The sequence below is a fragment of the Sarcophilus harrisii genome, chromosome 5, assembly GCF_902635505.1.
Source record: "Sarcophilus harrisii chromosome 5, mSarHar1.11, whole genome shotgun sequence".
NCBI lineage: Eukaryota > Metazoa > Chordata > Mammalia > Dasyuromorphia > Dasyuridae > Sarcophilus > Sarcophilus harrisii.
Genome location: NC_045430.1, coordinates 106980599 through 106995126, shown reverse-complemented (window position 1 = coordinate 106995126; position 14528 = coordinate 106980599). Strand labels below are relative to the sequence as shown.

Genomic DNA, 14528 nt, shown 5'->3' with positions numbered 1-14528 from the left:
AGAATTATGTTTGAAAAGTGACTAGAACTATTCATATGTTTTGACCTGGAGATCTCTTGAGCATATAGCTGAAGGAGCTAAAAGACAAAAAGAAGAATCCCATATAATTCAAAATATTCATAGTAGTACTTTTTTTGTGATTAGAAAAAAAAATTGGAAAAAAAGTAGGCATCCATTCATTGAAGAATAATTGTACAAATTGTGGTATATAAAGGTAATGAATAATTATTATCATGTAAGAAATGGTGAATATGAAGAATATTAAGAGATATGAAAAAACTTTTCACATGATTCATATTCACCCAAAAAATGATTCACAATGACATATATAGACTCAGAAGAGCAATATACACAATGCTTACCATAACATCAATGAAAAGTATACTAAAACTAAGCCAAATGACTGAATGCTGGTAATGACCAAATTTGAATCTAGAGAAGAGTAAGCATTCCTCTCATTTTGGTAAAGAGAATGGGATCTATTAGTGCAGAATGTTGCATATAGTCAGAAATGGTCCTTTTGTTGGTTTTTTTATTTGATGGTTTTTCTTTGCTACAGAGAAGAGCTCAGTTCGATAGAGCTAGAGGAGGTTTATATTCTTAAATGACAGTGCTATATTTTTTAGAAGAAAAAGGAACCTTATTTCCTTTGGAGAAAGCTATAGATAGAGTAATCTTGATTTTCACAAACCATTTGACAAAGTGTATCACTATTTTTATGCAAGAGATATATGCCTAAAAATAGTACAGCTATGTGTATTTTAAACTTGCTGAATGACCAGACTCAAAGAGTGGTCATTAATAGCTTCTTATCATCTTGGGAGTAAGTTTCCATTGGAGTGAATCAGGGATCTGAGTTTGGCCTTGTGCTATTTATCATATTTATCAAAGATTTTTGATAAAGGAGTAGATAACAAGCTTATCAATTTGCAGATGACCCAAAGCTGGGAGAAAAGCTAACACACTGAACTATAGTAAAGATCCAAGGAAATTAGAACAGAACATTGTGCTAAGTCTAATAAAATGAAATTTAATAAGGTGAGGTGTAAAATGTTACACTTGAGTTAAAAAAAATCACCTTCACAAGTACAAGATGTAGAGAATATGACTAGACAGCAATCCTTCTGAAAAAAATCTGGATGTTTTAACAATTCAGACTTCATGTGAGTCAGCAGTGTAATATGAGTCAAGAAAACTTATGAGATCTTAGGCTGCTTTAAGAGGTATATGGAAGTGATAGTACCATTGCCTTCTGCCCTGATCATACCAACCAACAGTATCAAATGTCTACTTGATGCATAGGCTAAGGTTAGGTTCTGCAGATACAAATGATAACTAATTAAAACTTTACTATCAAGAAACTTAAACTCTAATAGAAAAAATAAAAATGCTAACTGATAAGTGAAATGAAGAGGCACAATGGGCAAATCTGGGCAAAAGGTTAGGAAAAAAACTCAAGCAGAGAGAGATCATTTTCACTTTGAGAATTGGGGAGAACAATGATAAGGAAAATCTTCCAGGAATGCTTCATGGAATAGGTAACTTCTAAATTGAGCCTAGAAAGAAGAAAGGACCTTCAAAAAACAGAGAAGGGGATGGAGAAATCTCTTCCAGGCATAGTGGCTGGTATGAACAAAGGCATGGTGATAGAAGAAAGCAGGAGGTAAATGGGTAGGGTCAGTATAGCTCAGTATAGGTAAAGGGGAATAGTGTAAGATAAAAAAAATTGGATTCAGATTGTAATGAACTTCCAATGTGGGAATCAGGTTTATTTGGTTGGCAATGGAAGCTATTAAAATTTTTAGGTGAAGATTATTTGGGCAGCAGGATGGAAGACAGATTAGAAAAGGTAGGGACTGGAGACAAGGAGACCAATTAAGAGGCTATTTTTTTTTAAAGTAAATTCACATTTATAAAATAAATCATTAGCATTCTGATTGTTGTACCTATGTCATATTTACAGGGGAACACTATTCCTAAAGTTTCTCTGTCTTATCACTTCATTTGGTATCTCTTTGGAACCCATTCTCAGATTGGCTGAAGGAATTGGGATTATTTAACTCACAGAAGAAAAGTTATAGTATGAAGTGGGGAAAGAACATGATCACTTTCTTTTGGTATTTGAAGGGTTAACCAGGAAGTGGGATTGCACATATTCTGCTTGGGCTATAAATGTATAACCAGGATCAATACACTGAAATTACAGGGAAGATGTTAATTTAATATAAAGAAAAATTTAACAATTAGAGCTGTCAAAAAAAAAAAAAAAAAAAAAAAAAAAAAAAAAAAAGGAAAGATCTGCCTTGGGCTTGAAGTGGAGATCAAGAGATTTGTTTGGAGTTTCCACTTTCTCCTCCCTGTCTTTTCATCGCATCCCTCCATATTCTTTCTACATTGGTTCTGGTTTTCTCTGCCAGTGTTGATGCTGACATTGCGTCTGATCCCTTCTGTTTCCACTTCATTGACTCCTTCCTCTAGAGAGTTGTTTTCTCCACATTTCTGTGTTTTGGTCCGCTGCTTCCCTATCCCACCCCATATCACATTTTCCTCTTTATCACTTATAGATAACCTTGTTCCACACTTATATGAATCTGTACCTACCCAATCTGTACCTAGTAATTTTCCTAGATGTGACCTATGAATGTATCAGCACACAATCATGCCAGAAAATACATGTCTAATTCTATTTTTTATATACTATCACATGGATATACATATAGTCTCTCGGGGTACCCACATACCCTTCCTTGAAACTACTTTCACACACCCTTAAGCTATCCCATTTCAGGGTGGAGGCTGAGGGTAGGAAATAGGGGGAGAAACAAGTACTGTGCGGAAACCATGGCAACAGTGCCTAGCAACATGGAGAAGCTGATGTCTGTACTGGGGGGGTGGCAAGGAGCCTAAGTGCTGTTGGCACAAACACAGAACCTGGGGTTTTGAATTCCCCTAATTCCACCCAACCCAGTCCACCCTTCTCCCTCTCCCTTTCACGCACCCTACCGCAGAGCTTCTACTTAGGAACCCTCCATGAGAATTGCTGGAGTCAGGGGAGCCCAGTAGGAGAGCTGAACACAGGCACACTAATGCAACATTAGATAGCTCTAAGGAGGTGGTGTGAAGGCCCCAGACGAACAATTAAGACGTCGTCTCTCCCCCTCTACACCCTCCCACTTCTTTTTGTTTCTAATGTTTTTTTAAAAATTCCTTTTCTTTGTCTACTCCCTTAACCTTCTCTTTCCATCTCCTTTTGCCTTAAATCTTTGTCTATCTTGCTGACTCTTTTTTTCCCTTTCTTTTTTGGGGGGGAAAGAGGTAAGTGGGCAATGTGACTTCAGTGATAAAACAAACTCTTAGAGAGGAAATTTTACTAATCAACGAAAGTTAGCACCCGCTTGGGGCATTGAGAGGGCAAGTGATTTGCCTAGAGTTACAGACATATTTCAATACCTCGAACTCAAATCTTTCCGATTCTAAAACCAGCTAAGCATGACACCACATTGCTCCTCCCCATTATATTTCTTTGTACATTTATTGGAAGATAGGCAGATTTTTCTCATCCATGACTGCTTATCCTCTCCTCTCCCTCCCTTTCCCTCAAGAATTAAAGATTGAGACCCCAATTAGACTTACCTTCTAGTCAGATACAGGTGCTAGGGATTCCTCCACCTGATTTCTCTTCCCTTCTCCCATTACCCATTCCTCTCAACAGGGGTCACAAGGCAGAAGTAGGGGGCTTGAATATTTTGCAAAGGTTTTATTTTAAAATTCTGAAACTTACATCCCACAAGAATCAAAGATTATCACCACAAGAAGAAAGAGAGATAATACAAAAATATATATCACAGCAGAGGGGGCCAAGAGGGGCAAGGAAAGGAGGAGAGGAAAAGAAGAGAAAAATGGAAAGAGATACAGAATAGGCTCAGAGAGGAAGCAAAGGAAAGGGGAAGGAAGGGCAAATGATAGAGATAGAAAGAAAAGGGGGGGAAGGCAGAGTGAGAGAGACAAGGAATGGGTGGGTAAGAAGGGCATAATTATGGGTATTGGGGGGGCAGAGTGCCCAATGGCCTTAAGCCTACTGACTTTGCTTCCTACAAAGCCTCGGCTGAATTAGTGAGGCCACTCCCTTAATAAAGAGCTGGCTTAGGGGGACTCTGATATCCAGAGGGATTGACACATAGACAGAGACAGCTGGCATTAGCAAGACGGAAGTGACTCGGGAGCTTTCTCCAGGGGCTCAGGAGGTGACTACCCTATAACCCTTTTAGATACCAGAATTTAGCAATATTGTAAAGGGCAAGGGTTGGGGCTTCATTGCCCTTCCCTCCCTCCCATCAAGAAGACCACAGAGTGGTAAGAGCGCCTGAGTGGGAATGGGTTAGGACAACTAGGGAGGGAGAGACAGGAAACACAAGACATTGGGTGGATTAGGGCAGTGAAAACTAAGGGCACTGGAAGCCCCCAAAGCTCACCCCCTCCCCACTTGTAGGGCAGCATGCAGGGGCCACAAAACCTAAGTGAGTGTGCAAGAGAGCATGTGCAGGCCACTCAATATGACAACAGAGTGGATATGTAAGAGAGTTAATATATGTGGAAGAGTGTATGTGTATGAGAGTATGGCCAATTAGATGGTCAGATGGAGATGAGAATATTTTTAAAAAAGGGATGAATGAAGACTGAGTGGTACCAGGGGGAAATAGAATGCAAGAGATTAGTAATAGATGTGGAAGAGGGTGAGTGCAAAAAACTATCTGTACAAGTGTGCAATACTGTTCTGGTGTGGAGGTGAGTGTGTGAGTGCACAAGGGCTTTGTGGGAGAGGAGCCCTATCTATGGGATGTGAGTGGGGTGACTGCCTTTGGGGCCAGGTGAGTGTGCAAGTAAATGGGTGTGCAAGAACAGGAGCAGGGGTCCTCTGCCAGCAGCATCTGGGGCCCCAGCTCACCACAGCTGCCCCACCCCCAGCGGAATGGTGGCTGTGTAGGCCCCATGGGCTTCTGCTTGGCTGGACCCCACCACTGAGGGGCGTCACAGATTCACCAGGGGGATCCTAAGGGGAAGAGGGAAAGGGCAAAGTCAGGGACACAGGGATAGGGCTGAGTTAGGGACTGGAGGCCTTGGCCAGAGACAGGTGGAGTCGGTGGGGGGAAGGGGAGAGGGCTATGGGGTAGGGGTGGAGTCAAAAGTAAAAAGGGAGAGTCAGAACCAAAGGCATGAGGCCAGAACTAATGGGATGGTGTCATAGCTAAAGGAGCATAATTAACACTTGTTGGATTGGATTGGGCAATAGAGTCATAGGCTCAGAGTTTATAAAATTATAGAATGTTAGAACTAGAAGGGACCTAGAGATAATGTGATTTCACCCCTTTAGGTGGGAAAGAGATCTAAAAGTGGGTTAAGAGAAAAGATGAAAGAGCCCTGAACCAAGCCCAATCAGACATATTCCACAATCCACCCACCCACTGCCCCCCTTCCCTAAGAAAAGACTCACAGCTCCTGAGAAGTCTCCTCATTCCCCACCCTCTGTCCCTCACAAGGACCCTCTACTCCAAACTTCTTCCCCATCTCCCTCCCTCCTTAAAGCCCTCTCTCCCTCACCGGTTCAACTGGAAAGCAGGGGCCCCCTTGGGCTGGGGGGGCACAGGCCGGAGTCCCCCGTGGGGCTCCTCCCGATCAGGGGTAGGTGTGAGTGAGTCCCCGAAGGACCCCAGCACAGTGACTCCTGCAGGAGACAGGTCAGTGAGGGGCTGCTGACTCTCTTCTTGCCGTAGAGCCCCCTGCTGCCCTGAAGGCCTTCGTCGCTTCTGGCTACGGTCCCAGCTGTAGAGATCCAAGGAAAGAGGACGTCAGTCATCACCCCCCACCCTTCCCCAAGCAATACCTTCCAGAAATACTGCAGGATAATATCCTATTAGGTGTCCTTGGAAAACCTCCCTAGCAGTGTACTCTAAAAGGACCATCCATCTATCATCAAAGCCTTTTTGTAGGCTTTGATGTAGCCCAGAAGACTCTCCCTGAAGGAATGCACTCACACCCACCCTCTCGCCCCCCACCATTATTTAGGAACCCCTCACCCTAGATACAATCCATGGATTTACCCTTCCCAACATTGTCTCAGCCCCAAATTGGTGTAAGAAGCCTTTTCCTTTCTTGGCCAGATGTCCTGTGATTTAGTTCTATTTCAAACTGAGTACTAATATAACCTGAAATCCTACAATCTCAGTAGAGTATGAAAGACTCATCCACAAATTATATGGTACAGTAGAAGCTCCACTCCAAACTTTAGTTTTCTTACAGGATATAGCAATCTAAGGGTCTAGGCTTTTGGTGAAGAGGGAGGTAAAAGAAATTCCCAGATTTTATAAGGTCCAACTAAACTATCTCGTGGAGGGGGTGCAAGAAGGGACTGGAACATATGTTCATCTCTTTATACTATCTCAATTTAAAAAAATTTCTATCCCTCTTTTTACTTTATCTGTCTCTCTAGAAAGCAGAATCTCTTTTGAATCTCACTTGTCTCCAAGGTAAGTATATTGCTCTACACCCCCATCCTATCCCTTCTATTTCTAACCTCTAACCTTTCAGGGTCTTACTTTACATCTGTCCCCTTCCTTCTCTCTTGCCCTACCCAGCCATCTATTCTACTCTATACCTCTTTAACATTTTCTGTCCCTCACCCACCAGTAAGTCATTTTTCAAACTCTAGCTTACCAAAATTTGAAAATTATGCCAGTGGCTACTAGGACGATGATGATAGAAATAGTGATGGTCACATAGAGCTGGGGGTCCACACCTGTTTAAGAAAGGTTCAAGCATTAGAGAAGCCTTGGGGAGAATGGTAATTTAGTTTCTAATTTTGTGTGCGTGTGCTCCCGAGCGTATATTTAGACTGAGAAATCCCTTTATGAGACTTCTATTTTTTTTTTAAACAACAACTCTCCTACTTCCTTTTTCCTAAAATCATCTTTTCTACCTCTCAAGTCCATTTTCCCAAATCACTAGTGCATCTGCACAATCCCAAAATGGGAAGGCTTTAGACAACAGCCTTTCTGTTATCAGGAGTTATCAGGATATTCATCTCTTTCCTATCTACTGTATTTCAGTTCCATTTATTTCTCCAGCTATCATCATAATCTACATATAAATCTGATTATAGATTATATTCACCCAAAGTATTTGGGAGAAGGGTAAGGCTGTGCTCTCTTAAATTTCATCAGTATCGGTGACCCCAACTTCAATTCACTTTGTCCAGCTGCATCTATATTTCTAGATTCTTTTTACTTTCCCACTCCAGATGAATTTCATCTTCCAAAATTCAGAACTCTCTAACCAGCCTTACCTCACCCCTCAGAAGGCCCTTTCAACCTCACCTTCCCCTCGGCCACCAAACAGAAATGGACGAAGGGTGGCAGGAGCTCCCCCAAGGATGATTCCATCTCCATCGCCACGTCTCAAGGAGTCTGAGTTGGGATGTGGGGTAGCCAGCCCATGAGGAACTGCAAAGCCATAGTCTAGTGGCAGGAAGCCGGGATTAGCAGAATTAGGATCCCCTCCATCCTCTCGAGATACTGTGGGGCCCCATACAATGGCCCAAGGGTACTGGGATGAAGGTGGCCCCTCCTCAAAGCCAGATGGAGTGGCAGGGGGTGCAGTATCTGGTGGTACTTGACGTCTCGAACGTGAGACACGGGGAGATCGGCTTGGGGGAGGTGCTCGTTCCCATACACACACATGTCGAGGAGCTGAGGGGCCACCCCGGGCACATGGAGGACGAGCAGGAGCTGAAGGGGTACGAGGTGAAGAGGTAGAGGAGCCCTGGGCTGGAGGTGGGAAGGGCAGCAGGAGCAGTGACCAGAGTGGGAGGACATGGGACATCAAGAGTGTAGACCTGGAATAGGAAGAAAAAAAAGTTGAGATTAATGCTCTTCCCTAACTGGACCTATTTGTTGGGGGCATGTGGTGAAGACCATTCCTTAATCTAGGGGTAGGGAGAGTTGTTGCTGTTGTAACCTCTAAAAGATTTCTCCGTCTGATTCTTTTTGTACAGCAAAATAACGTTTTGGTCATGTATACTTATTGTGTATCTAATTTATATTTTAATATATTTAACATCTACTGGTCATCCTGCCATCTAGGGGAGGGGGTGGGGGGGGGTAAGAGGTGAAAAATTGGAACAAGAGGTTTGGCAATTGTTAATGCTGTAAAGTTACCCATGCATATATCCTGTAAATAAAAGGCTATTAAATTAAAAAAATAAATAAATAAAAGATTTCTCCATTGCTCCCAGTTAGGTAATGGAGAAACAGATGAGATCTCTTGCCAGATTTTAACCATAGTTTTTACTCCCCATACATTCTTTATCTCTATGTAGAAACTTCCCAGGATTGGGTCAATGATAAGAGGATCCACACCCCAGGGAATAGAGTGTCTGGACTCCTGTTTGGTGTCTAGTACCTACCACATCCTGGCGTCCATATCTGAGGTCTCCCTCACAGCTATGATTTTGATTCTCAGTTTTCACTGAAAGAGGGAAGAGATACACAGTTAGAGCCCTTGTTTTCAGGGCTCCTTCTAAATTCTTGATTTGGATGTCACATCTCAGAGTTTCATAGGTTCAGAGTAGGAAGGCATCTCAGGGGCCATTTAATCAAACCCTTTCATTTACAGATGAGGAAACTGAGGTCACAGAGGCTGTGACTTACCATGTAGTATACTGTAGAGCCTGTACTTATTGACTTTAAATCCTATATATTTTTCCCATTGTGTCATCCTGCCTGTCCCCTGACTTTTATTCATTGCCCAGAACTGGGTAAGCATTTGAGCATGAGACACAGGGGAAGGGGGTCCAAGAAAATGATAAAGGGAAGGAGAAGATGCTTTGGATAGAGGAAGAGTAATTTTTTTCTTTACTGCTCCTTAACTCTTTTGTAACTCCATATTCTAGGAGGTCATTTCCTTCATAGCTAGGGCCTCAGATTTTCAAGGGGGAGTGGAAAAATGTAGGCTAAAATTTTTGTTGTTATTGTTAAATCAGCTAAGTCCATAGATACTTTCTGAAGGAAGGTGGAGTTAGAGTAAGCCTAAAATGTAGTATCCCTTAGCTCTGAATCTTAGAGGATCCCACATGAGTACGATCCCACTTTGGTCCCAACAGAAGTAAATGTTCCTAGTTTGAATGGTGTAATTTTGATTTCGGGTTTGAATCCAAAACCTGATAATCATCAGCTAGTAATAATGAAGTATAAAGGGGAAAAACAGTAAAAAAAAAAAAAAAAAAAGGTTGTTACTAGAGCAGCCCAGTGGGTACAAATAGGAAAGGTAATAGATGATGGGGAAAAGATGGAAAGAAAAATGGTTAAGGGGGTGGAAGAGAAGAATAAAAAAAAAACACAAAAGGAGGCAGCTGGGGGGGGGAGATGAATTTAGAAGATGTGGGAAGAAAGATGGGAGAGGATCAGAGAAAGGTAAGTAGAAAAGGATGTAACAGGGAAGAGAGGAAGAGAGAATGATGAGTGAAGAGGAGCATGGATGAGAGTAAAAGATATAGAGAAGAGAGAAGACAATGATGGGGTGGGGAGCAAGAAAAGAGGGAAGGTAACAGAAGATATATGGTAACATGACGGAGGAAAGGAAAAGAGGATAGAACAGAAAAGTGCTGGAGATAGATAAAGGTAGAGAAGAGGAGAAAAGACAGGAGTAGGAGGAATAGAACTGAAGACACAAGACAGAGCATAGGAAAATGGAAGAGAAAACATTCAGAAGTCAGGAATTGTCCCTTCAAATTTTCCCAAGAAGGTAGGGGAAGAATGTGATTGCTGATCAGAAAGCAGAGAAGGGTTGAGGGACTGCTAAAACCTCAGGGTTCATCCTTTCCTGTCTCCTTATCCATTCTCCCAACCTTAACTCCAGCACCTAGTATCCTTCCAACCTTTTCAGGAACCCCGCAGTCCCCGGATTCCGTGTCTTACACATCCCCCACCCACCTGTCCAAGGTCCGCACAACAGGTCTGTGCGCAAGAGATAAGCTTGGGGGTGGGGCAGGGGGCCCTTCCCAAGGAGTCTGCCCCTATCCCCAAATCATCCTCTCACTACAAACTAGACAGAGCATCTCCCAAAGATGGACAGGGGAGGGGGGGGGGGGAGACACTGAGGAGGAAGAGTGGGTGGGAAGAGGCCAATGAAAGGAAAAGAAGGAAAACAAGAGGGTAGGGAGCGAAGGAGAAGGGATGGGAAGAGGGAGGAGGAATGGGGAGACAGAGGATGCAGACAAGGAGAGGGGAAAGAGGGATGGCGACAACTGGGAACTGAGAGGGAGCCGGAAAATAAAGGATGGAGATAAGAAATGTGGAATGAAAGATGCTTATCTAGATGGATGAATGAAAGATGCAGATGTAGATGGATGATGATGATGGTGGTGATGGCGGTGATGGAAACAAATGGGGAAGGAAGGATGGAAGCATAAAAAATAGGGACAGGACAGATGGAAATTTAGGGGTGGAAAAGGAGACTAGGAAAGGACACAAGGGCCAAGAAGGACAGAGCCTGGGCACCTGGGATGAGGGATGGAGGTTGCAGGGTGTCACACTCACCTGCTCCGTGGTTGATGTTGCAGGATGACTAGAGGGGCTAGAAGCTGTGCGGGGTTAGGGGGCTGCGGGGGGCGCCAGGCCAGGCGCATGGTCAGGGGACTAGCGGGCGGGGCGCGGGAGGAGGCGCCCCGAGTGTGGGGCGGCGGCGGCGGCGGAGGCTCAGTTCAGCGCTGCTCTGCTCGTCTTGTCTTGTCTTGGCTAGGCGTCAGCTCAGACCTTCCGTCTCCGCCTGCCACGCACTATTTAACCCTCCTGTTACCATGCCGCTAGGGATAAGGGGATCCCCGGATGCTTTGAGACAGTGGAGTAAAGTAGGGTTATTGGTTATCCTGAGATTGCAGGGCTGTGCCTATGTGACTTTCAGGTTATTTACCCATTCTTTACCATAACAAGTGTATCACCTCATTTGAGTATCATGTGAGTATCATTCTAATTTCCCATGTTCCTACTCTGTCATTTCAATTCCATGTCACTTCATGTTCCCAAATCTGAACTCTGTCAGTGCAATTCTGAATCCTATGTCATTTCAATTCATATCCCCTGCCCCACCACCCTCTTTCTTCTCCTTGGTACAAGGCCCAGAAAAATAGCCATAAAAATCCCATTCCTATCCCCAGTTTCCTGGGTTATGAATGTCTGGCCATTAGGATGTCTAGACATTTTCTCTTCAAATAGTCAACATCTAGCATAATGCCTGGCACATATTAAACACAATAAATGCTTTTTGATTTACTGATTTCCATCTCATTGTACAACTCTCAGTCCCCTATTTTCCTTTTCTGCCCATTTCATACTTCATTTTTATATTAATTTCTCTGTATTCAGGATCTAACTTCATATATCAAGATTCTTTCCAGTCTTTTACCTCTTCCTTACATTTGGTTATTATCCAGATTTAGAAGAGAGATTATTTTTATGAGAACAGAAGCCCAGAGGCTATCAAATGCTGCTGTGTTTTTGTCAGTTTGTTCCATACAACTTGGTGAAGAAGAGCCAATTGAAGAGCCATATGAAGATATGTACTTCAGAAAATAGGAGCTGTTGTGCATACTGGCACACTTAAAGTGTATTCTCAATATTGTTTGTATGTACCGTTTATGCCATGTGAGATGTATAGTCGTCATATGTGTATCCTCAGTGTATATTCTGGGTACATGTGTGTGCTAGGTTCCAATCTTGGATATACATATATGCAATGGACATTCACAATTCGTGATTGTGTATTTGTATATGTGCATGTGTTGGAGAGGGGATATTTGGGACATTGGACCATTATTTTAGTTCCATCTGCTGATTTTGCTGTCTATCATGGAAACAATTTTCTAAATCCCCTTTATAACTGATGTTTTAAAAAAATCCCTGCATTTGTGCCATGATGTTTCTTTACATAAAACTGAGCTAAATGCCTAGGTTTGGCTTAATAATGATTTTCAATAGATAACTAATTGAATAGATCCATTTTATTTCTCAGTCCTCTAGGTCTTTTTTGTCAGATACTTTTTTTCTCTGATCAGCAATTTCTTCCAAATTCTCTCTCTGCCTTATTAGCAGAATGCCCTGTGTAGATGTTGAAGTACTTGTTTGGGGAACTGCATAAAGTTAAACACAGACTCAATTTTTATCTTCTGCTGTTTCTTTATTTCTGATCTCTTTTTTTATCCTTACTTTTTATCACCTCTCTCATTTACTTTTTTCTCTTCGCTTAATTTCCTCTCATCTGTACTTCTCTTATCTCTGTTACTCATTCTATTCTTTTTTCCATTACTGTTCGTCCTCTCTTTCCTTGCTCGCTCTCCTTGAAACAGAAGAGAATTTAGGATTGAATACAACTTTATCATTTTACAGATGAGGACACTGGTAGGCTCAGGTGAAATAACTTCCCAATGAGCATACAACTAGTGAGTAGCAAAAGGTGGACTGGAGCTGGGCTCAAATCCTGACTATGTTACTTACTATCTGTGTGAATGATAGCAAGTTACTCAACCACGTAAGACCTATGTTCCTTTTGAATAAAGAATAAAGAGGTTGGATAGGGAAATGACACAAATTTATAGCACCGAGACCCATTCCCAAATAAATAAATGGTCAATGGATATGAACACACAATTTTCTTTTCTTTTTTTTTTTCTTTTTTTTTATTTAATAGCCTTTTATTTACAGGATATATGCATGGGTAACTTTACAGCATTAACAATTGCCAAACCTCTTTGAACACACAATTTTCAAAAGGAGAATTACAAACTATACATTATCACATCAAGATATGATTTAAATAATCAATAATAAGAGAAATGCAAATAAGAAAAATTCACACCATGCATATTGGCAAAGATAAAAAAAGATGGAAACAATAAATGTTGGAGGAACTATGAATAGTTAGGCATACTGATATATTATTGATAGAACTAATAAGTACCATCATTTTGGATTTCTATTTGGAATTATATAAGAAAAAGTGACTAGACCGGACATACTTTTTGTCCCAGCAATCTCACTAGTGAGTACATATTTCATGGAAGTAAAGATAGGGAATAAAGGTCCAAAATACAACAAAATACAAAGTATTCTTGGTGACACCAAACAAGTAAAACAAATTAGGTGCTCAGCAGTTGGAGATTGGTTTTAAAGAATGAGAAATATAATAGAATATTTAAAAAAATTTTAAAGTGCTAAATATGAAGAATTTGGACAAATGTGGGATGATTTTGTATGAACTAGCACATAAGTAGGATTAAGAAAAAATATACACAACAACATTGTAGTAGTTTTACTAAAAGGAATAATAGAAAAGCTTAATTCCTAAGAAGAGATAAAACATACCTTCTTGCAGATATCAGACAGCATTTGATAGTCTCGGGGTTCCTGCCCTCATGACAATAATCTCTCTTCTAAATGGGAGGGAGAGGTAAAAGACTGGGAAAAGGTAGTATAAGAAAATAGGAGACAAAGAGGGTTGTACAATCAGAGATGGAAATCAATATTGTATACATTATCAGATATGTTTAGATGATTTTGCTTAATTGCTTTTTTTGTTACAAAAGAAAATTCATTTTGGAAAGGGGGTGGGAAAAGACTGTAAAACAATGACAAAGGCATAAATAAACCTTTAAAAAAATTAGAGAGCCAGACTTTTTGAAATAACAATGATCTAGAAATAAGTAGATAATAATTGGAAAATGTCAGAACAAATCAATAGTTATATGAATTTAATGGAATATTATTGTGTCAAATGAAATGGAAATAGGAAAATTTCAGACAAATTTGAGATGAAGTGATGTAGAATCAAAACAATGTATATGATGAGCACAGTAATGTAAAGGAAAATAAAACTGAGTGTTCAGGACTTTGATCAATGTAGTGAGATTATGATTTCAGTCTCAAAAGAGATAATGTACTATCATTATAGTGGCCACAAAATGAGAAATATATTTTCTCATGGTTTAATATGTTGATTTATTTTGATTAACTATTCTTCTTTCTTAGAAGGGAAGAAAGACTCTATAGCCAATTCTTCCATTATTCATTTCCTTGGGTTCCTGTCCTCATAACCATAATCTCTCTTCTAATTCTGGGTAATAACCAAATGGGAGGGAAAGGTAAAAGACAGGAAAGGTTGGTATGTGAAATTAGATTTTAAATATAGAGAAATTAATGTAAAAATGAGGAAGGAACAGGAAGAAATCGAGGAAAAGGAGACAGGGAACAAAGAGAGCTGTACAATCAGAGATGGAAACCAATCAATTAAGAATTATTTTTTGTTGAATAATCGAATTGCTTATCAGGATAAGAGAACCATTAGGACAATAGTGTTAAAATGTAATCAGTAAAACAATTTAAAAATTCCAAAAATAAAGGATTAAAAAATCAATTAATCAAGAGATCTTTCCTCACTACAAAAAGTGGGGGAATTACTAAAACAGAATATTGTATACGTTATCA

General features: G+C 40.9%; 1 protein-coding gene across 1 annotated transcript; it reads right to left on the bottom strand.

Annotated features, from left to right (window-relative positions):
- Window positions 1-3742: 3742 nt before the first annotated feature.
- PIANP (PILR alpha associated neural protein) lies at window positions 3743-10814 on the bottom strand. Its single transcript, XM_003771218.4, has 6 exons — window positions 10590-10814; window positions 8459-8520; window positions 7371-7888; window positions 6712-6793; window positions 5599-5820; window positions 3743-5050 (listed from the first exon to the last, which is right to left on the bottom strand). The coding sequence occupies exons 2-6, from the start codon at window positions 8473-8475 to the stop codon at window positions 5029-5031; spliced, it is 861 nt and encodes a 286-aa protein (XP_003771266.1). The 5' UTR covers window positions 8476-8520; window positions 10590-10814; the 3' UTR covers window positions 3743-5028.
- Between the last annotated feature and the right edge of the window lie 3714 nt (window positions 10815-14528).